The sequence below is a fragment of the Callorhinus ursinus genome, unplaced genomic scaffold (assembly GCF_003265705.2).
Source record: "Callorhinus ursinus isolate GAN/ISIS: 27379988/994484 unplaced genomic scaffold, GSC_fseal_2.0 scaffold1, whole genome shotgun sequence".
Taxonomy (NCBI): Eukaryota; Metazoa; Chordata; class Mammalia; order Carnivora; family Otariidae; genus Callorhinus; species Callorhinus ursinus.
The window spans coordinates 124,177,994-124,201,353 of NW_027397063.1; the positions used below are offsets into that span (position 1 = coordinate 124,177,994).

General features: G+C 36.9%; 1 protein-coding gene across 9 annotated transcripts in view; it reads right to left on the reverse strand.

Moving 5' to 3' along the window:
• SATB1 (SATB homeobox 1) overlaps positions 1-23,360 on the reverse strand; it is a 99,132-nt gene that overhangs the window by 22,034 nt on the left and 53,738 nt on the right. For all 9 annotated transcript variants that reach the window (XM_025882822.2, XM_025882841.2, XM_025882831.2 and 6 more), the window contains 2 exons: positions 18,085-18,297; positions 9,139-9,294 (listed from right to left, as the gene is read on the reverse strand). In XM_025882822.2, coding sequence (XP_025738607.1) covers positions 9,139-9,294; positions 18,085-18,297 — 369 coding nt within the window. The remainder of the gene's footprint in view (positions 1-9,138; positions 9,295-18,084; positions 18,298-23,360) is intronic.

The following is a 23,360-nucleotide window of genomic DNA, read 5'->3' on the forward strand; positions in this document are numbered from 1 at the left end:
GAAAGTCCAACAGAATCTTTCTCTCATTCGAGTTTTGGTGAAAGTGCCAAAAATGGGATTTGATAAGGATTTTGATAAAATAACCTGGAAAAGACTAGGCAACTTCTCCATTTTTATAGACACTTAACTTCTTTTCATTGCATTTTATTTTTATTTAAGCACATCTTCAACACACACACATACCCCAACTCTAAAAAAAAAAAAAAAGGGCCTGAAATTTTAGTTACACCACATGTGGTTTTCATTTGTGAAAAATGAACAAGCTGTTTGTGGTTAAACTGTCTAATCGCCTGTTATCAATCTAGCGCTGCATTCAAGATTTACAGGATACATCAGCTTCTGTGCCACATTAGCTGTAAGGGGGGGGGGGAGGAAAAAGGAGGAGGAGAGAGTTTATCCTGAGGAATAATATTTCCAATGCAGCCACACTCGCACTACATCTGGTTGTGCTGGTAGCGGCAGTTAAATTGAAATATTTCACAGCGTGTGTCAGAAACATGCAGAATGGTAATTATGACAGATCTGATTAAGCCGGAGTGCCACGAGCTCCCTGGCCAGCGCCGGTTGTGCAGGTGTGACCTTGTGCGTGCCTGCGTGTGTAAATAAAATTAATTACAAGCGAGAGGGTGAAGGCTTCAGTGACATCACAAAGCGGAGAAACTCCCAAGGGGGAGACCTAATGGAATATTTTCCCTCAGTCTAATAATACAGTTCATATTGACTTGAGGTAATTAGTGGGATCATTAAAGCAGTTTTCCCGGCGTATTTGGCTGCCTGATCAGATTAGTGAAAATGTTCTTCAGAACAAGCCCTGTGTGGTCTGCCAGAGAGGAGGAAATAAAAAGCAACAAAGCATATTTTGGAATGATAAGCAGCGCTGGACTTCTACTCTAGCAAAAAATCTCTACTTCTCTCTGGAGCCTATAGATCTAAATGTCCTGTCCATTTTAATTCTTCTATTCAACTTGGGTATTTCTATACACATTTGGGGCTGTTTCTTTCGTTTCCCCTTTCCTCTCCATCAAATCAGACTGCTTCGTCACCAAGAGCCATCCCAACTCCCAGCAAATCTCTTTTAAACAAGGCAATTTTAAAATTGGGAAGAGTATCGTAAATGTTTGACTGTTCACTGACAATATGGGGCAAGTGGGAGAGTCAAAAATCAGGGGAAGGAATGCCACTTAAAATTCACCTGCTAAACAAAAGATTCTTCTCTTATGTAACACAGAACAGGGATTTAAAATTTTATTCGCATTTGGATCTCAAAATGGGTGCAGTGTAGGCCAAAGTTGGGGCAAACATTCTTCCAGTTGAGCAGAACACAGAGCCCTCATCAAGAAAAGGGCCATTTGTTTGAAAATACTCTATTGAGCATGCTCTACCTTGCCACTGGAATATGCCAAGCGCTGTCACAGATGGCAGGCTCTGACAGTTCCCATCCGTAGCGCCGATACTCGACAGTTCAGCACAAGATCAGTGACATTCTGTCTCATTAGAACCACGCTAATTATCACAGCTAGTTTCAGGGGAAACCATGTGTTGCAATGGTCAATTTGAAGGAGTCTGTGCATCAACAAACTGGTAATAAGGATCAGACACCTTATTATATGACAGCATGCTGCCTATGATCTGATTTACGGAATCAGAGGCACTGAGGCGGCCGAGGAGGCTGGCAGTTTATGAAACAGTGTGTTTAAACCCAATTCCTGAAGCATACTGGTTGAAAAGGGAATTGTTAAAAAATATACACAAAGGCAAGTGGAGTTGTTGAATCAAGCAATCAAAGAAGAATAGATTCTCTAATAACATACAACAGAAGTAGATTAAGACTTAGAAAAAAGACAACTTCATCAATTTAACAATTGTATGGCAACTCCACAAGCGGATGGAACTTGTATTTTTAAAAGGTATTTCATGATAAATTACAGGATGGCTATATTTCTGCTAATCTCTAAAATATATACATTTATTTTTACAGGAGTGGTCTATGACATTGTGTTTTGTCATGCAAAAGAATCGCATGTGTAAAAGCTTACCAACTATACTTATAAAAATGAATAATCTTAAAGGTTACTTTTTAAGATACTGAAGGTATTCTGGCAGAGCAGAAAAAAATCCACCTCAGATTCGTATTAGCAACGTAACTTTTTCCATCCTTCTCTTAGCACCTTTCACTGATGTGAAATTTTAATGGTACAGTTTCTTCCAGATCTATTTTTCTATTGTCATTTTACATAAATGCATTTTTATAGTTCATTCATTTCACAGGGCCTTTATTTTCATTTCTCATATGAGGAAAAAAGGAGATAAAGCTAAAATAAAACCTACCTTTACTACCCAAAACATAAAAGACAACTGTGGAGACTTCTGAGAAAACACTTTTCCTTTCAACTTGGTAGTTTGTTGAAGGATTCTATCAGTGTTAAAGTTATGTGCTAAGTTTAGGCGAGTTACATTCTGTTTGAGGACCGACTGCTGTTAAGAGTTAAATCCCACGGGCTTGCTCTCTTCCCTGCTCCCATTCTATGGATGCCTGAACCTGTCCTGAAGAACTCACTCGTCACCTGTCAAAACTGATCATATCATGGAAGAGCTTCCAGAAAGATGAACTTTCACAGAATATTCTTTGTCCACACTTTTCAACTTTACCCTAACATTTTAGGACAAAAGGTGGCTTCAGATTAAAGCAGATTCTACAGATGCGTAATTGGTATACTCATGCTTTAGAATGTGTATGCTGAGATACTCTCAAGTGGCCCACTCTTGTGGTAACCTTCCTTGGACTTCCTCATATGATGATCCTCTTTAAACAGATGGCCCAGGGGCGCCTGCGTGGCTCAGTCGGTTAAGCGTCTGCCCTTGGCTTAGGTCATGATCCCAGGGTCCTGGGATCGAGCCCCGCATCGGGCTCCCTGCTCAGCAGAGCCTGCTTCTCCCTCTCCCTCTGCCTGTCTGCCTACTTGTGATCTCTCTCTCTGTCAAATAAAGAAAGAAAGTCTTAAAAAAAAACAAAAACAAACCAAAAGCCTTTTGAAAAAAATTTAAAAAAAAATAAAGAGCTAGCCCAATATTCACCTACTGATTCCTTTCAAATACTGTCTAAAATTTTCTTGAGACATTTTCTCAAGATGGAGAAAATGGGCTTAATGAATTATGACTGCATTTGTAACAGTTAACTTATTAAGTGGGTCAGTGAAGAAAATGTATTTATATGATGTTAAGGAATTAATTTTAAATTTAAGGGAAAAGTGAAAATTTTAAGTGATTTGAAAGTGGCAATAAGGTAACTGAAAACCTTCTGTTCAACTTGTTTAAAACAGGTAAACATCAAGTATATACAAGGAAAAACATCCTTTTACATGATTTTCTAGCCCAAAATATAATGAGCAAGTAAGTGTTCTACTTAATTCTGTTCCTCCTTGATCAAACCCTAGATTTATAAAACATAGGCTTGTCTTTAAAATGTAGACAGGCTGATATTCACATCCACAAATTTAACTAGCTCTTAAAACACTGTGTAACAATCACGTACCTTTTAAACTGTTAGAGTATGTCAATATTTGTGTATTTAAAATCATTGATTTCAACAGTCCTGTTTAGCAACCAATTGGAAATATAAAGATAGGTCTGCATTTTAGAAAATTAAATCCAATATGGATTTCCAGTATTAAGACATAAGAGATTTTTAGGTGGTTACCAACACTGGCCACCTTAAACAAGAGATTGATGGAATTCCACATCTTTCTTATTCAAGAATGCAGCACAGGGGCCTCCCACATGGGTGTTAAAGTGCATATGGGCAGGTTGCTGAAGTGGTTACACCCGGGGGGGTCGTGGTGTTGTCTTGCTTCTCTCCTCGCTCACCCCTCAAAGTACTTCTCTGGCCCTTCCTCCCCCAGGGAAGCCAATTCAGGGAAATCTAAGCTGCATCTCCCCAGAGTCACCTCTACCCAGTTAAAAAAATTAATAAAGCACTAGATGGAGAGTGTGTAAGAGTGTGTGTAGAAGTCACCAGACCCTGCCTGAAGAAAACTCGATTTGCCCGAGAAGGGGCGACGAGGACAGTATGTTAAGATTGTCCCACAGACTCCCAGAAAAGGATGTGGCACCAGAAATAACAGTAACAGTAACTCTCACATCTGCAGGGGTCTCCTCTGTGTCTTCCCTAGGAGGCTACACAGGTGAAATCCTGTTGCAGCAAAGTCTGTTGCATGAACATTCCAAAAGAATGAATCAGCACAGTGCTTCAGAGTGTAGTTTCCCTGAAGTGTAATTTAATTCTAAACAATAAAAGATGCCTTCGCTAACATGCTGGAGTACAGAGTGCAATCATGGTTCCGTGATTTTTTTTCCTGGGTTTTGTCACGATATATTCCTGTTTCCGGCAATGAAAATTACATTTTTTTTTGCCCCATTTCTAGCCCCACTGATCCGTGATGTATCATCTTACTTGTATTTAAGACATTCCAATCACCATGGAAGAATTTCCAAACCCAAAGGCCAAAAAGATGCACCAAAGCTTCCTTTTCTCTTCCGCCCCCTGCTCTTCTCTCCCTCTCACTCAAGGCTTTGAATCTCAATGACAAAAGTGTCTGAAAGGGGAATGGAAAAAAGCAAAAGGCTTTAAATTATTTGCTCTCTTCCACTGGTTGTGCTATTTTGCAGAGGCAAAAGCCACTTTTTTTTTTTTTTTTAAAGCACTAAGACCATACCTATCCAGTAGCTGAAGTAGTAGCATCCAGAGTTCTGTAACTCTACGGCACTGGTGGGGTAGAGACTGCCAAAGATTATATTCAGTCATGTTCAGTCAAATAGAACTTTCATCATCTAGTCACTTTACCTAAAAGAAATACCCTGTTCAATAAAGCAGTAGAGAGAAATCATTTTCTAAACACAAGTGGCAATGCGGCGCGGCTCCGTCAAAGCCCTTTACTCCCACATCACTGTATCTGCAAGCTCCACTCTGCAGACATGAAAATCAATGTAACAATTCAATGTACAAGGCGAGGCCTATGGCGTGGCTAATGTCCCCTTGCTGGACATACACCTTAAGTCTCAGAGCTCTCAGGAGGTTTGCTGTGGAATAAAATTAGATTCCAACATCTGCCACCATTAAGGAAAAAATTCCATTTCCATCTCCCATATGAAAACACTATAACCAATGAACAGTAACTGAACCTTGATACCGTAATGGTTATTACCCAAATCAACTATTTTTTTTAAACAGTAAAATTAGTGAATTCTGCTCTCATAATTATTTGAATGTTATCAGACTAAATGTTTGATAAAATTCCAATATGATTCACTTGGAAAAACTGCTGCTTATTTGAATACCCGGAATATAAAGTGTATTCATTTGTCGCTATTCACATTATGTTTAAAGCAGATCATCTTTTTAAAGTTTGCATTAGCCTGCTTTCCTACTCAAGCACAAAAAGTAGCCTACCTTCAGTTTTTACTTGCATATTTTATTCGACATTTCTATTAGAGTTAAAAACAATCTCATTTCTATTACTCATCAAAGAGAAGATAGAATACATGTGAAATGGTGGAATCCACAGATTTGGTTTCTTTTACTGAAACTACTTCGCGCATTAGTCAGTACATAGCACAACTATGATGTGTCTGGTTTGGTAACATTCTGGGACTATAGAAACTTTAAAAAAATGATTATGCCGCCTGCCACTCAGGATACCTACCTAAAGCTTTACCTTTTAGTCTAAAATGAAAAGTATTTGAGATAAATACAGAGATAATAAATAAGTCACTCTGTGTAGAGATCTGAGCCTCTTGCTTAGCACATTATAAGATGTTATCCATTTGTGTAGAGTGCTGTATAATTTAAAAGCTCTTCTGCATCTATTATAGCATATGATCTTCTCCCATGTTAAAAGAATCTTGGGCTCAAAAAGGTTAAATAATTTCTCAATATTATAACACCAGTGATACAGACGGGACCATAGCCTACTTGGAGTCCTCACCATGTACCTCCCCTCAGCCCAATTAGACATGAAAAAGCCTGGATTCCTAGGACCCTATGCTGATAAGAACCTGTATTCCATGAAAATGTCAATGAAGAAAGGAAAGCTCCAGCCATTTTCCTCAATCAGTTAGTCCAATTCCCCTAATTCCTCTTTCCCAGAGCAGGGTATCACTTCAGTCCTGAAGCTCTTAGAACCCTGAGGAAATACTAAAATAGGGGGACAGAGGAAGAGAACCGAGAAACGGGTTGGCTCTACCATTTGTGAGTCTGGTGACTCTCATGTATAAAATGAGGAAAACAAGGCTAGCTCCAAAGGTTACTCAGAATTAAATGTAGGTCATACATAACGCACAGTGGGGTCTAGCACAAAGATGGCGCTGGACAGTAAGCCAACTCAGAGGACCAGAAGCAGATGGAGTGAGACAGGCTAAGATAAAAGTGACTCCAGCTCATCCCTCTTCATACACGCTTCATTTTCAGGGACCTCTGCCTCACTCTGACAAGCTGTGGCACATACATCTCAGAAGTAAATAACTCTTTTAGAAGTTAAAAATTTGACCGTGAAAAGGTCAGTCTGATTTGAAGATTTTTTTTTTTTTTTGGTTTGTTTGCTAGTTCTGTTTCCTTCACAAAAATCATGGCAGAACAGAAGTTAAACAGTGACTACTTTCCCTTGTTAAGTCTGACTTCTCTCAGTGACATATACACTTATTTTTAAGTAATCATCTATCTTTCTACATATTTTCATACTGAGGGTAGTGCTGACACCTAAACTGAACGACAAAGGGAAAAGTACAAAAATCCTCTGCTAGGAAGTTACAGGATATTAGTAGTTAGGAATAACTATTTGAAAGAATGAAAGTTACCAGTATGCTTGACCCCACTGCCAACAACTGGCTCCTTGGATTCTCTCTTAATCAGTAATGAGGGGATTAACTACAGCTTTAAGGGTTCTGGGAAACACACCATCCTGGCAGACATAGAAGCTGCCAGTCGACACTGTTGAAAGAGACTCATGGGGAGCTTTGTAGGACAGGGGTACAAACAGCAAGCCTGTTTAAAAAAACTCACCAGAACATCACTCACATGACATTACCAACCAATTGTTGCCCCTGTCTAAACAGTTCCCAAATCAGTAACTCAGGCCAGGTGGGCAGATTTGGGGATATCATTTAAAAGAAAGAAAGAATGAAGGTAGCGAAGAGGCTGCTAACTGAAAGGAGCTATGCTATAGTCAGAAAGGAAATGGGGAGGCAGGAAGTGTCACTGGATTAAGTGACAGATGACAAGCAATTAAATGACAGTTATTGAAAAGTTTTCATATTTATTTTTGTTCGTTTTAAGGCTGACCCTTATTACAATAATACATGTCTAGTTTCTCTGTTTATCTATTTTCAGGATTTGGAGAAAGTGTTTGGCTCCGTAACAATACAGTCTGTTACTCTTGATAAATTTAATTGGACAGGTCAGAAAAGATGCAGGATCAGAAAGAAAGGCAAGATAATATACGTCTGAATACGAGATCCTCATCATAATTAGACTAAATAGCCAAAACAAGAAAGTGCAGGGTGGGTGGGTGAGGGGCAAAGTGAAAGCAGGACATTTCTCCTTAACGCATAGTCTTGGCATGTAAATGAAGACATCTGAAGAAGCACACAGGTTTGAAGCGGCTCTAACATTCTATCATAATTAGAAACATTTCAAGAGCCCTGTAATTTCCAATCAAAATTACAGTAATTTCCGATATACAAGCCATGATTCATGACAGAATTTTACATTCCATGAGAGATTACGGTGGCCTGATGTATGACACGCTGAGTACAGCACTAACATAAACAATTCAGTTTAATGTTTAAACAGCACTTGATGTTTAGAATCTCACAATAAAAGAAACATATTATTGTAGAAATTATCACTTTGACAGTGATTGAAGGGTAGGCAGGCATGTGGCCTATAAAGCTATAATTTTTACAGTCCACAGCTTGAGTTTAATCATTTTTATATAACATTTCCAAGATATCCCTTAAGTATTTCATCCAGCCTATAACTTAAGTAAGAACAACCTTTTCTAAAGCAAAACCCCTATCAAGTGCCACCATTAATGCCAGTAGAGAAAAATTTTAGGAAGAGCTAAAAAAAAAGTATGGTATAGTAAATGCAGCATATTGTAAATACTCTCAGAACTGTCTATTGTTATCAGAAGTTGACGGCAGCCAGGCTCTTTTATAAAGGAGAGTTCATTAATGATCCGGAAAATATATTTGTTTAAAATCGCAAGTTGTTAAAATCTCACCTGACCCGTGACTGCCTCTAAATTCCCACCTTAATAATGTTACCAACTATTGTTGGAAGGGGAAGACAGTTTAGTATTCTTCTGGTCCTTTAAAAAGTATTCTTGGCGTTGAACGAGGGTTTATAAGTAATTATAAATTTGTTCCTATAGATGACCCTGATGCTTTTGATAAGCATAAATTTTCAATATATGAACATTATACTGATAAAGGACTGCATTATCTCTCCTTTGTTATGTTTTTAACTTGTTTGGTAGGGACTTGTAACTTTTCCGATTCAATTCTATTCATTTATAATTCATCAGATTTGGACAGGTTTTCTAACTGTAATTCAATTTGTAGGGTTTATATATCGTGCATCTATGGAAAAACTAAGGTCATTAATGTGCAAAGATATGTGTGGCGGGCGCGCCAGTTTGTTTTAGTAAGTGTACCTAATAGTTGTGGATGCCTGAGTTGGAACAGAAGAAACTATTACGTTTGTAGTCTTTTAGGAAGGAAATCAAGGTCATCTGAGCAATAATGAAACAATAGTAATTCAAGTTACTTGTACCCGTACAATAGACCACATTGAGAAACTGCCTATACATTACGATACTCTTCTGAAAACAACTATTAACTGACCCTGAGATTTCCTGAGAAATCCCTGGTCTGGAGAGTGGGTGTTGGAGGAAACAAAACCACCTATCTACTCCCTGAATCTGAACGACACTTTGTTTCATCACAGAGCTCTGTCAAGGATCCTGGAGACCTTGCCCTATCAGTGATGCAATGCAGGTTCATCTTGCAAACAGACACCCCTCTGAATGAAATTTTCACAGGCATCGCAGATCAACATTCTCAGTGCCTCACCAAGGTTCTTACCTGGCTTTTGGTTGCTGCAACCTTTGCAAACAGTGCTTGGGACACTTTAGCGCGCTTCATTTCCTGCTGAATCTCATCATAAATGGAAGCATTAATGTTCATGGTATTGTTCTCTGGTTTCCCATTCCTCTCAGTGGCAATAGTAGCTGTTTTCACCTACAAAACATTTTGAACGTGACTGTCATTTTTCATTGGGCAAATTGTTTTGAAGCTTTTCAGGCTCGGCATCCAAACTGGACACAGTTGCTCCTTTTATGATCAAGGTGAGCAACAGTGCAGTCATTCAACATTAGTTATTACCCCGAGATCAGATTGCTTAAGTTAAGAAAGTCACATTGTCACAGGTGACTGCATCTATAATAAGACAGCCACTGCCAGCTGACAAACAGGAATTAGAATGCCATAAAGTAAGTTTTCTGGAAAACAGAATAGTTTCAAAGACTTGAAAACCCTAAACTAATTGTTTCCCAATTACTGTCCATTGCAATTCTAACAAAGGAAATTCACAATTAAAATCATAATGCCCAGTGCTGTATCTTCACTGGGTGCCCGGTGCCTAACAGACAGTTGCATCCCTAATAGCTATTACATACTATGGCCTTTTTAATTTTAGACTCTTTTTTTATGCCTGTTCCTCTTATGTTTCATTTAAAAAAATCTTCCATAACAAAGCCATTTGCAGAGCTGCATATTTAAATCTTCTATCCATCCATGAAACAGGTAGAGTGCCTTGCTTAATTATCATAAAGGCTGGTTGCATTTTACACGTGCATGTCCAAGCTGTTCTGTATAATTATTTCATCTTTTCCTGGCACCCCTGTACATAACTATTTCCTTTTGACTTGTGGAACCAGACAATAAGAAAATGTTTCACAATATTTAACAGAACATTACTGCAAGTTACACAAATTATATAATCAGTGACTTTATAAATATATTCAAAATGAATAATCTTGAGTGAAAAATTAGTATCAATGCCTTTGGTAATAATGATAAGCAGGTATCAGCAGTAAAATGACACAAAATTTGGGGGTAAAAATAAAATCTCAACCTCAAAATGTATTGATACTGTTATTAATTTTTAAAACTCTAAATTTAATTTTTATTATGCAGTTATGTGAACCAGCCTGGAAAATTTACATATGAACCATGTAGTTGCTTTTTCACTAGGAAACTGGTGAAAATGTAAACGAAAAGTACCAGATTCAGGACCCTGTTTCTCCCAGCCAGATGATTCACTGAGGACCATGTTTCTTAGGATCCTTTCCAGAACCCAGGTTTCTGTTCACATATACAATAAGCAATAGAAAATGAAGTCCATTTTGGAATAAATGAAGGATTTCTTTTGTCATGAAATGATACACTGTTTTAGTCACGCTACAAGTCTTTCGGGTCTACTTCATTCTCCCCCTAATATTTGGTATCACAAGACGGGCAGAGGTTATCCTAAGGAATTTGATCCTCTGCACTTAAGAGAGTGAATAGGAGAATTTATTTTTTTTTTAAAGATTTTATTTATTTATTTGAGAGAGCAAGAATGAGAGAGAGAGAGAGCACATGACGGGGGGAGGGTCAGAGGGAGAAGCAGACTCCCCGCAGAACACGGAGCCCGATGCAGGACTCGATGCGGGACTCGATCCCGGGACTCCAGGATCATGACCCGAGCCGAAGGCAGTCGCCCAACCAACTGAGCCACCCAGGCACCCCGAATAGAAGTCTTTAAAACATGCCTTCTAACTTCTAGCCAGTCAGCAAAATAACTCACCTCTTGCTTATCTGGAGGAGGCATCTAGCGCTTTCCACCTTGTCACTACCCTTCTAAGCACTGAAAGGAAAATGCTGTGAAATGAGTGCACCACAGGCCCAAGTGAAGACACAGAAAGTGTCATTTGCCACTGCTAAACTCTCAGCTGCAGACAGTGATGGCAAGTGTGTAGGCTCGATTTCCAAAGTCCCCCTTCTAGCTCTGTGGCTCCAGAAAGCAAGGGCACTAACGGAGGTAATATTAACGACTGGAGGCCACTAAGAACATACACAGGGCTTTGAAGCAATAATCTCCTAAATACCACTTTAGGAGCCAGAAGAGTTAACGCATTACCATAAATTGCCTACAAAGTTGCTTTGGTGAGATTCGCAACTTTGCTCTGGGGTGGTCTTGCTTTGAGGCAGAAGGATAGATTTGATCACCCCATGGGGTCTCTTTTAATACCTATTTTTCTCACTGTTTAAATGAAAGAGAGAAGAAAAGCCATTTCAATCGCTTTGAAAATTGAATGTTATGGAAATGGGGGCATGAAGTCCAGTGCATTGGAAGAAATAGTTCCTTGGTAGCATCTGCTTAGCAATTGTTAAGAGAGCAGGCTTTGGAAACTTCTTGTTTCAGTACGTTTTTAAAATAATTTTCATTCTTTTGTAAAAACTATGTTTAAGAATTTATCTTTGAGGTAGACTATAATCATTTGTTTCAACCCTGTGATTTGGTTTCTAAAAATTTCATTGTTTAATCTTTTTTAATAAAACAATTACAACTTGAACCAAAAAATTTCAAATCATAAAAAAAATCAAATAACTGTTTCCTAGTAGCCAACATAATCAAAAGTGGAAAAGACATACACATGAAAATTTTAAAAATTAAAAAAAAAGAGCAATTTTTTAAAATATAAAAAAACTCTATTACTCATTTTAAAAATATTTAGAAAAGCTCTTCTTTATCATCTTGTTGGCTCAGATACATATCTTATCACAGATAAGCTATTAGAATTCTGGAATCACATTTTTTCCTAAACACAAGCTATTGCTTAAGGGGAACTGACTTGGACAGCTTTTCAAAAATATGAAAGCTGAATTTCTCCCCAGGTAAAAATGGAAACAAAAATCTTTTATACCTCACTCTACTAAGTACTATTTTAGCTTAGTACAAAAAAAATCTTATTTAATCTTGGTTTAGCTTTTAATATTATATCACACATTGGAATTCATAAAGTAGTTCATTCCAGGCAAAACAAACTACTCTTCAGCTCTTCTCCGCAAATAGCACAGGAGGTAAAATAAATGCAGTTGCTTTCCGAATAGCTTTTATCAAGGTAGGGCATACTACTCCATCATTACAGCGGCGCCGGGTAAGTAGTGAGGAATTGGAGCTCCTACTCTTTACCCTCCCATGTGAGGAGAGGGTGCAAGCACTAGGGTCAGCTTTATTATATCCCTAAAACTGTGCAGTAGAACACAAATTTTCCATGAGAATTCTATTCTGTTTCTTCCTGGATTGCTGAACGCATCAAATCATACTAGAAAAGGAACTCTAAATGCTATATACATGCTACATACTACATATGTACAGCACGAAACGAACTCTACCGTGGTCCTGATTGAACGTACTATTCCTTGATCGAGGAGGAACTGCCTGCAAGGCAAGCACATAGCTCATGTGCGCAAACACACACACACGCAATTAAAGTTTGATGTAATTTTAATAATAATTATGATAATAACAAAGGCTGGCATTTATTACTTGTTTCTCACATGCTGGGCATCATGTTCAGGTACATTAGCTCTCACCTGCACAAAAGCCCTGAATAAGTACTATTATTGCCCCATCTTAAAATTGAGAAAACTCTCCTAAAACAAAAATTTATTCATAAGGTAACATGAGATCTAAACTGAAGTCTGTCTAACACTAATGCTTATCTTAGAAATTACTGCACTGTACTGAAGTCATGATGTTATACAGGATTTCTTTATTTGGAAAAATTCTAACTTTTTAAAGACACGCTGGATCTGCTTTTTGGTTGTCCTTTGCTAAATCTGGCTCGTTAATGTCTAATTTTTAGCAAATGGCTTTGTCATTCATTTTACAAATCCAACCTGAATTTGTCAAGGTATGCAAACTATAAATGTTTTCTTGGTAATGTTATGTAAGAAATGTGCTATTTTGAGGTATTCTTTTTTTTTAAAAGATTTTATTTATTTATTTGAGAGAGAGAATGAGATAGAGAGAGAGCATGAGAGGGGAGAGGGTCAGAGGGAGAAGCAGACTCCCTGCCGAGCAGGGAGCCAGATGCGGGACCCGATCCCGGGACTCCAGGATCATGACCTGAGCCGAAGGCAGTCGCTTAACCAACTGAGCCACCCAGGCACCCTATTTTGAGGTATTCTTACTGGTGATAGAAAATGGTTCCCATTTTCAAATTTTTGTATATTAACACTGTCTTGAATATCATGGTTCTATCTTTTTATACTTTTCTTTCTGTTCTTTTTAGGAACAACATTAATTATTTTCCAAATATGGACTTTAAAAAGTCTAGTATTTTAAAAGGTGACTGCTAATGGGAAGCATTTTATGAGCATGTAAGATCTTAAAATCATGCTGGCCAAGCAATTCATAACAAAACTTTTATCAAGTGTTAAGTTCCTGCCCATAACTGAACCTATGTTTAATTATATTCCAGAAGACTTTGTTGGAAAGAGACAGAAGGGTGCAGCTACTAGATTAATTATACATTGCTTATATGAACTTACTACATTTTCTAAAGCACTGTTATAAAATATCCCATCTTCCTTTAGAAGAAACTAAAGAATTACAGAAAGATATAAAAATATAAAGAAAAAATCATTATGTAATTCATGTAGAATTTATAACTTGATAATTACAGGCTTTCAAACAGTCCTAATGGAAACAGAAAAGTGCTAACTTAACTCCAAAAGTCACACATATTAAAAACATAAATAAAATCAGAATAAGCACACACCTAAATAGAAATCGTCAACTTAAAACTGATCTGTGGAACAGACAAGTTCCAGAAAGGAATTACTAATTATTATTAATCAAATTCCTCTTAGAAACTCATTTGTAAAATTTGCTAAGCATAATAAGAAAAGAAGCCTTTAGGACCAGGGAGCTTTGGAGGGCTTGGGTTCCCCCAACATTTTCCTACAAGCAAAGTTTGGAAAGGGCTATTTTCTCCACCATTTCAGAAACGCCCAACTGGGGCGCCTGGGTGGCTCAGTCGGTTACGCGACTGCCTTCGGCTCAGGTCATGATCCTGGAGTCCCGGGATCGAGTCCCGCATCGGGCTCCCTGCTCAGCAAGGAGCCTGCTTCTCCCTCTGGCCCTCCCCCCTCTCATGTGCTCTCTCTCTCATTCTCACTCTCTCAAATAAATAATCTTTAAAAAAAAAAAAAAAAGAAAAGAAAAAAAGAAACGCCCAACTGTCTGAAGTCTTCAAGAGTGGATCATTTGTCAAACACTTAATGTATTCTATCAGGAGAAGGTTCTCATATGTGTTCTTCTTCCTAATCTAAAAATAAAATTCCCATCCTCTGTGACAAAAAAATTCCCCAAGTTTCATTTTCCCCTTTCTAAAGTGTTTGTGTTTTGAGGAGGTGGCTTGAGGTAGGAGAAAGAGCAAGAGACTTAACAGGGGATGTGAAAACGGACTCAACCTTAAATTTGGTTTTTTCCTCTTTCTCCAACCAAAAGATTGGTATGAGGATCCAGTGAATTCATGGGCATGAAGGTGTTAGAGAACTGTGAACCATTATCAAGTACAAGATATTCTTACTTCTTGAATTAGAACATGTAACTTATGAAAATAGGCTTTCAGCAAACAGGTTGGGCCTGGAGCCTACTGCTGCAGACAGAGGACAAAGCTCACGGCACAGCTGCCCCTCTTGAAGCACAAGGGACAGGTCTGGACCAGAGGCATCTCACCTAGACACAAGAGCTGTGGTGATTTCTGAGGCTGGTCTAGATCTTCCCAGGGGAAGTATTCCTTGGAATAAAACTTGGGGCCTGACTAAAAGCAGGGAAGTCTTTTCTTAAATATAATTTAGAATCCGAGTTCCTCAACAGTGTAGGTCCTCAGTCTGGTATGACCCGGGGAGGACATCTCAATCATCTTCCGTGTGACCTCAACTCTACAGGGTAGGAGCTGGAAGAGAATCCAGCTCTCTTGGGCCTAAAGGTGGTCTAGATCTCCTGTGAGCCACAAGGGACCTCTGCCTTTAAAAAGCAGTTCTTTAAAGGCGAATGGGTGGCTCAGTCGGTTAAGCGTCCGACTCTTGATCTCAGCCCAGGTCAAGAAAATCAGGGTTTGGGTTCAACCTAAGTCAAAGACTTGTCTCAAAATATGTTTCGAATCTCTTCATTTAAAAGGAAATGAAATGCAATAATAGACTCCTCTTTGTCAAAACTTAAAAATAAAAAAGACAAAATTCTGCAGAGTCTGTTTCTGTATTTGTGGTTTTGTCCTTTTTCCCCTTCCATTTTAATCATTTGTAATATGCATATTAAAACCCTAAGTATAGTGTATTGGTTGCCTTTTAAAAGCATTCGATTTCAACGGTTGCAAAACACTACTAATTCGGCTGCTTGAAACATTTGTCCAAATCTTAAGTACTCATTTTACGTTGATAATACTTTTAATACATCAAAGATTTCTTAAAATGTCATTCATAAAGTCACTGTTAAAAAACAAACTGGTTGTGAGTTCTATTACAATAATATTAAGTAATGCAAAGGGATTCTCAGTGAGGCAAATTAAGATACTCGAAGATGCATATTATAGCAGTGAAATAAAATTATACACACATCAGGTAATCATTTCAGAATTTGGTTAGATGGCCAGTAATATCGCATTAACAGAAACTTTTCTCCTTTGAAAGAGTTTCACTAAGAATCTGTGGTATCTAAATACCTTATACATTCATCATTGGCTAGATATCCCAACTAAGGGCTTGGTCTCAACCCCTCTTGAGAACAAATATAACTAAGGGTGGCTCAACCAGTTAATCAATAATGCAGGCCAAAATAAACTATATTTTCTATCCCAACTATCAGCAGACATAGTCTTTAGACACATATATAGGGAAGCTACCCAAGAGTATCTTAATAGTACATGAAAAGAAATATCATTTAAGAAATGTGGCTAAAGAAAAAACTTGATCAATAAGGACAGCAGTATCCATTTAGAAAAACAAAAGCACTGCAATCATAGAAAAATTAGAAAACAAAAACTGCATTAAGGAACTACTAAGTCAAATATTTGGATAGATTAAAAAAAAAAAAAAGAAACAGCTCAATGCTGAAGTTCATACTGATCTTAAGCAAGCAATTCTTTTGTTAGTACTGCAGATTAAGTGATAAGTAAAATAACTCTTTGCCCAGAGGCCTTCTGTGTTGATTGTGGAAGCAAAGTTAACTAATGATGGTGTATTAACTCTAAACACCACAAACTAAGTGTTAAACCAAGTCCAAAGTACAGTATTTTTTGTTTAATTACTTAAAAAGTCATATATATATACCATATAAAGTCATATATATATATCATATAAAGTCATATATATATATCCTCATTCTTTCTCTTAAGAAATATTTTACAGAAGGCTTTACAGATCAAATTCAATAATTGTGTGTTTAGGCAGGTGGATATGTATATATGCAGATAGAAAGCATTCTTCTCTGCTACAGACACATGACTTTCTTATCCACAATTACAGCCATGACTTCCTTACAGTCTGTGCCCTAGACATTAAGACCAAATTGATTTTCATTACATAAAATGGAGAAAACAGACTTTGGATGTTTCTACAGAAGATTCATTTCATAACATTATACCATAGAACTTAAGAACTTCAACAAGTGGCTGAATATTGTATCTATTCCTTATCGATGAAGGATCTGTGGTAGTTTCATTTTTAGTGCTGAATGTGCTTTTTCTATACTTCCATACACAGAAAAGTGTTTTGTTTCATTTTTTTACTGTTGATGAAAAGAAATTAACATCAAGATATGATTTCAGGATGACATTATACTACATGAATACTTTGAATCTGTGTTCCATATTCAATTTTTATCCAGTTTTAGCTGACCTTATTTTTAAGAGCTGTACCTGCAATAAATGTGTAAGAAATATATTTGCCTATTGATTTTAAGTCTAATACACTATCAAACTTTTATCTTTATTATTGAATTCTCATAATTATAAGGCTATCTTTAAAACTTGATTTAAAAAAATTAAAATATAGATGCACGTACACAAAGTTACCCGCATGGTGACTTTTGTCCTTTCTAAAAAGTACGAAAATTTGGGAAATAGAAAATGTGCCCATTTCTGGGAATATGGGTGGAATTCCTTATCCGCCCCATTTAAAGCTGCCTTCAAGGATTGTATTAAACTTAATTATGAAAGATTACAAACGAGATGATGTGTAATTGGTACCAGCTGCACTTCGTATTGGAAAGCATAAATACAAATGGAATTATTTATTTATTTTTATTTACTTACTATTCAAATGGCAGTTCTAAAACTCATAGGGATAAAACTGACTTTATTACTTTTTTTCCTGTTGAGTTTTAAATGTTTCTTTACTTAATAATTGTAGTTCAGACAAACATCCCATTTAAAGACTGCTTTTCACCCCCAAAGAACCTCCAAAAGGAAGCAACACAAAGCAATTTTCTTTCCTCTAATTAGTAGCTTATTGTTTTTATATCAGAATCACTGATTTGGGACCAACTTCTCCTCAAGCAACCCTATGAATTATTATTTTTAGAAAAATTGATATCTACTCATCTATCTTTCCAATTTCTTGCTGAGATTCTTCCTCAAACATTAAAAGAAGAGGAGGAGGAGGAAGAGGAACAGGAAGAGGAGGAGGAGGAAGAGGAACAGGAAGAGGAGGAGGAGGAAGAGGAACAGGAAGAGGAGGAGGAGGAACAGGAAGAGGAGGAGGAAGAGGAACAGGAAGAGGAGGAGGCGGAACAGGAAGAGGAGGAGGAGGAGGAAGAGAAGGAGGAAGAGGAGAAGGAAGAGGAAGAGGAAGAGGAAGAGGAAGAGGAAGAAGAAGAAGAAGAAGAAGAAGAAGAAGAAGAAGAAGAAAGAGAAGGAGAAGAAGAAGAAGAAGAAAGAGAAGGAGAAGAAGGGAAAAGAGGACAGGAGACTTCACCTGGGGAGGGCGGCTGGGCGGTGTGCTTATCAGGGGGGCAGGACCCATAGCCGAGGCAGCATTCAAGCTCCTTTCCCTTTCATCCTGGTAAATCCGATCTCTTTCAGCTTCTGGTAACTGCAAGAAATTCTGCATAGCCCGAAGGTTTACCAGCAAAGACTGGGATGCAGTCTTGGGGTCCTCTTCCTTGCGGAGGATTTCTGAAAGCAAGCCCTGCAGGGAATGAAAGGCACAGAGTGAGCTTGCTCCTGAGCTCTGCTCAGCCAGCCACAGGGGACCCTTCCCTCTCCTTCTCCACTATGTTTAGAAAATGAATAGTCAGAAGCATTAATTCTACACAGAAATATATGAGTTACAGTTGAAGTGGTAGAGAGGAGAGCCTCAATTGTATTCTTAATTTTATTAAGCATCTGCTTTACATATAACACAAACTGAAACTGCCTAATTGGTCTCCTTCCTTTGAGTAGCTTAACTTGCCATGAAATCTTTCACAGGGAGACGATCGAGGGAAGTTAAGAATAAATGAAATGCTCATAATACAACAGCAGTGAACTGTATAGTTCTCAAGTTGCCTAGACAAAGGCAGTGGAATGCCGACAGCCCAATATGTAAAGATACAAAGCCACTTCTAGAGAAGGAGAACTTTCAAAGAAAATACCAGAAAATGAATTGTAACATATTAGAAAAAAGAATATTACTAAAGCATGCTATGTTTTCACAGGCAATATTTTAAGTTATCCCTTAATTTTCAAATTAATGACAAGTGATTCCTTCTACTTACCATTTAAGGAAACTATACAGCCTACCCTGAATAATTCTAAATACTGTCATGCTATAACTATACCTCTGGGTAACACGTTGAAATTCTGAACTTCAGAAAACCACTGATTAAATTTGAAATACATAACCCCTTTTTTACATTGCAAAAATCCATCACGGCATGGCCAGGAAAAGAATACTATTAAATTCTTTAGTTGCCAAATTTCCTTAAGGAATAGAAGTCTTTATTAGTAACAGAAGAAATTTACAAACCATTAGTAAACTCCTTTAAGGTGTCTCTCTCTCTCCAAATACTAGAGCATTAATTGTCAACCTTTTTTTTTTTTTAATTTTTGGAAGAAGCCTTTCAAAAATGAGTGGGTTTCCTCATTTTTGTTTAAGGAATTATATGAAATAGAAGGATTACAAAAATTTTCTGCCCATTTGATAAGAACTGAGCAGCCTTTACCTCTTTCATCTTGTACATGAAATAATGCCTGGAATACCAAGACACATTTGCTTTCTACGTTTAGCCAGAATATCAGTTTATCACAAGATAGCTCCAAATAAAAATGTCTAGATCTCCATGTCATTTGCAAATTTCACTTTCCAATAACCCTGCAGAAACGGTGAAAGGGAACATTTGGGGAAGGGGAGGCCAAGTGTCATATTAAAATGACTGAGACTAAAGATGATAACATTTGGATTTTTTCATGGTTTCCTAGAAGTGCAACGTAGTTTTGTTCCTAATTCCTCAGGGATAAGGTACCATATTGCCCACATATAACACCTACATGCAGATAGTATAGAAGCACTGTCCACTTTAAAAATGGTTAATCGGCTGCTATTAAAAAGAACCTCCAATAGGCTGAGGGGGCTTAAGAGTAAATTTTAGTCTCTCGTTTGTTCCTGCATCCAAAACCTGGAGAGTGGACCCGAACTTTCAGTTTCACCATTAAAAAATGTGACTGAAGAATGAAGGGTGCATGTCCTTTCCTTCATAAGACTGACAAGTAATGCTGCAACTGTGTTTATACAGGAATAAAAACATCCAGTCAATTTAACTAAAATTCAGTCAAACAGGCAGTCAATCATCCACCTATTTAATTTGCACAAGGCCAACTAATTAGATTGACTGTGTTTTTGATGTGTCACATTGAAACCGAAAAATACAGGTCTCAAAAAATGCTTGAAAAGAGGTGTAAAAAAATAGTCCTTACGCTCTACTTTTCCTCACCAAATGTTCTATATTAAAAGATGTGCTTGGCAAAGCAATATACATGAACTACACAGAAATCGAGAGACAGAAATGTACAGTATAGATAGATACAATGTTATCAATTCCTTGAGCATAATAACCTAATATTCATTTTTGTCATCCCAGCACAATGCCTACCACATAAGTGTTTGATAAATATTTACTACATGGATTAATTATGTGTATTCAGACCACAAAAGGAAAAAATTGTAAATGACTGATAGAAACTTAAGAACAAGATATGCTACTCATGGGTAAATTCTAATGGTACTTCTTAATTTAATCAAGGTAAGGCTTCAATGAAAAGTTATGTGGCACTTTGTAAGACGTTTATCTACATTAACTATTCAGTTAATTTAAAAAAAACAGATTAGGTCAAAAGAGATCCTATAAATATTTAAGACATTATTGTGTTTGGGAAATTTGAAATTAGACATTTACAAATCTCAAATAACAAAATACTGTATCATCTCCATTAAAAATGTTTTCTGAGACAGCAGAGAACTATAGTGAGAAAAGCAAACGCATGAAAAAAATACATAATAATATTCTCTATCAAGTCTTATTAACATGAAACTAAGTCATCCCTGCATGCTTAAACTAGAAGATAGTAGGTCACCTGGGAGAAAATTTAAAATTTCCTCTACCCATATTGTGATGTTGGTATGACTTCTCAGTTGAGCACATAAAATGTTTTAGGGGCAAAGCATTTATTTCCACTTAATTATTCTACTGCAGCAAGTACAGTTTTTCTGCCTGCAATATGTTAAGGTCTAAAGCGGTATTTCAAATCCTGGAACACTCAACGAGCTCTAAAGCAGCCAGCCTAGACAGTGTCAGGTGATTTAGAAACCTTTGGAATTTTTTTTTTTTTTTTTTTTTTTTTTGGCCCAGGCTTTCAATGAGGGGAGTGCCCCCTGGTGGAAATGCTTGAAAATATTGTTAGGAAATGTTTTGATTAGAATGTGTTAATTACCCCCCTAAAAAAAAATCATGTCACTTGAGAATAAATCTGGATGTAAAATGACTATTAGAATCTGAATATGGGAATGCGTGTTCTCGTCCTGTTCAAGTTGTTGTTATCTGAGTAGGTGCATTTACGGACTCAAGGTGTAAATGGCCCCTGTTTCCCAGTCAAAAATACACTTCAGACTTAGGTCAAGGTCATTTGTAGTAATCCCCCATGAACAGTAAGAGGTATCTATTACCAAAATTTTTCCTTCGTGCTAAAAAATCATATGTCAAGGTCATCATGTACCTTACGTGCTATCTCAGAAAATACACTAAAACATCAGGACTAAAACAAATCATCAGTACTGTGCACCATAGGTGCTCAATGAATTTACTGAACAAAATCAAACAAAATCATCAGTCATTCTTGTGTCTGAAAATAACTTGAGAATTTGTGTTATGCAGTAAGTTACCAACAACTCATGAATATTAATTTTATTGGAAATGAGAAGCTGCTTTTCTTTGGGACTTTACATCTTCAAGTAATGTACTATGTGCTTTATACTTAAAAATATAAAATTATTCTGCACTGTCATTACATAGGGGTGAAGTGAGAATTCCCATTTTTTTCACTTAAAGAGTGAACTTACTGATGAATTCCTAAACCTTTTTTACATTCCAAAGAGTTTACAAGTTATTACAAGTAAAATTCATTAGTAATTGTAAAAGAAAGAAAAAAACCTTCAATAAATATTATCAGGACTTCCAAAAGCTAATTATGAATTCTTTAAAACAGCAGATAGGCGAAAGAGACTGCCAATAGAACAAAAGGTCTGTCTGGCCTCCCGTTTGTCTCCTCTTTGAACATAATCACTGATTCAAATAGATTTTATCAGCTTCATGGAACTTCAAAGCCCTCAGAAGGAAAATATGATTCCATGAAACTTCCCTCTCTAAAAAGAAAATATGTTGAATATTCTTCAAGACTACCTGCCTCTGTTGTTTTGTGAATTTTTAATCACATGTCCAGGTGAAAGACTATTTTCAACTCCACCTACTACCTTGGACTCCTGCCAAGTAAGTTATAAGCAGACACATTTATCTCTGTCGCTTGGGAGGCTAAATGAGAGCTGTCACGTTGGGGTAATAGCACCTTTTTACCTTTTATTCAATAGTGATATGGATAGTGGACTTTCCTTAAATTACACTGTGAAGAATTATAGGAACACAGTAGCAATTTCTGTTATACTTAAGCAGGCAAATTTCTCTCCACCACATAATTTACAGAACTCAAATTCAATAAAACATTACATGATGGTCCATTACTGTTATCAGTTTTGAATAATCCATCTTCATTCTTTATTTTACTGGAAAATAAAGTGTGCCAAAGACAAGAGGAGGGGGGAGAAAAAAGGGAAAAAAGCCACAGAATGGGATCAGAGTTAACTCTGGGTTTTATTAAAAAAAAAAAAAAAGGCACTAACAAATATATTTGCTTCTATCACAATCCTTAAATAGCAATAATACAGAGAAGTGAACTGAAAAGTATAAATCTAGAAGCTTCGGCAATTATTTTTAGCCATAGGTTTCCATTAAAAAGACATCAAGTAGGCATAACTGAATGAATGACATATGCTAAAAGCTGGTATCTTCAGTAGCAATTAAAGAACATATGCCCATCAATTCAGAAGGGGGAAAAAGTCCTTAAAACAAGTAATTATATAAATTTCACCATAAATTTTCTGAGAAGGTAAACTTTTTTTTTAATAGTCAAGTGTGAAAGTCTTAAAAGAGGGGTTTTAGGAGACCCAATTAGAATGATAAGAAAATTCTCCAGTTAAGTTAAAACATGAAATCCAGGATTTTAAAGTTGCACAGAGCTGTCAATGACTAAAATAGTCTCAATTCATGTTAGTTTTATCTATTATATTAATGTTTTAACATACTGTTTATAGGGTACCAGTTTCTTTATCTGATCATATCATAACTTTGCATTTGCATGTACATATTTTACATTAATTTTTTAAAACTTGGAGTTGGAATTGCACATTGTAATAAGTGCACACAAATGTGTGATGTGTGATTTAACTCTGCAGAGCTCCTTGTCTATACATATGCATTAGCATGTGTATTTTCGTACTCCACACTCACACCATACACTCTCACTCTGCACCTGCTTTTATTGAAATGCATACACTTTGAAATAAACACACTACATGCATTCATATGAATGTATAATCATTAAAATAAATGCAGCTGTGTGTGTGCGTGCGTGCGTGTGTGTGGTTTTTAAGTATGACCACCAAAA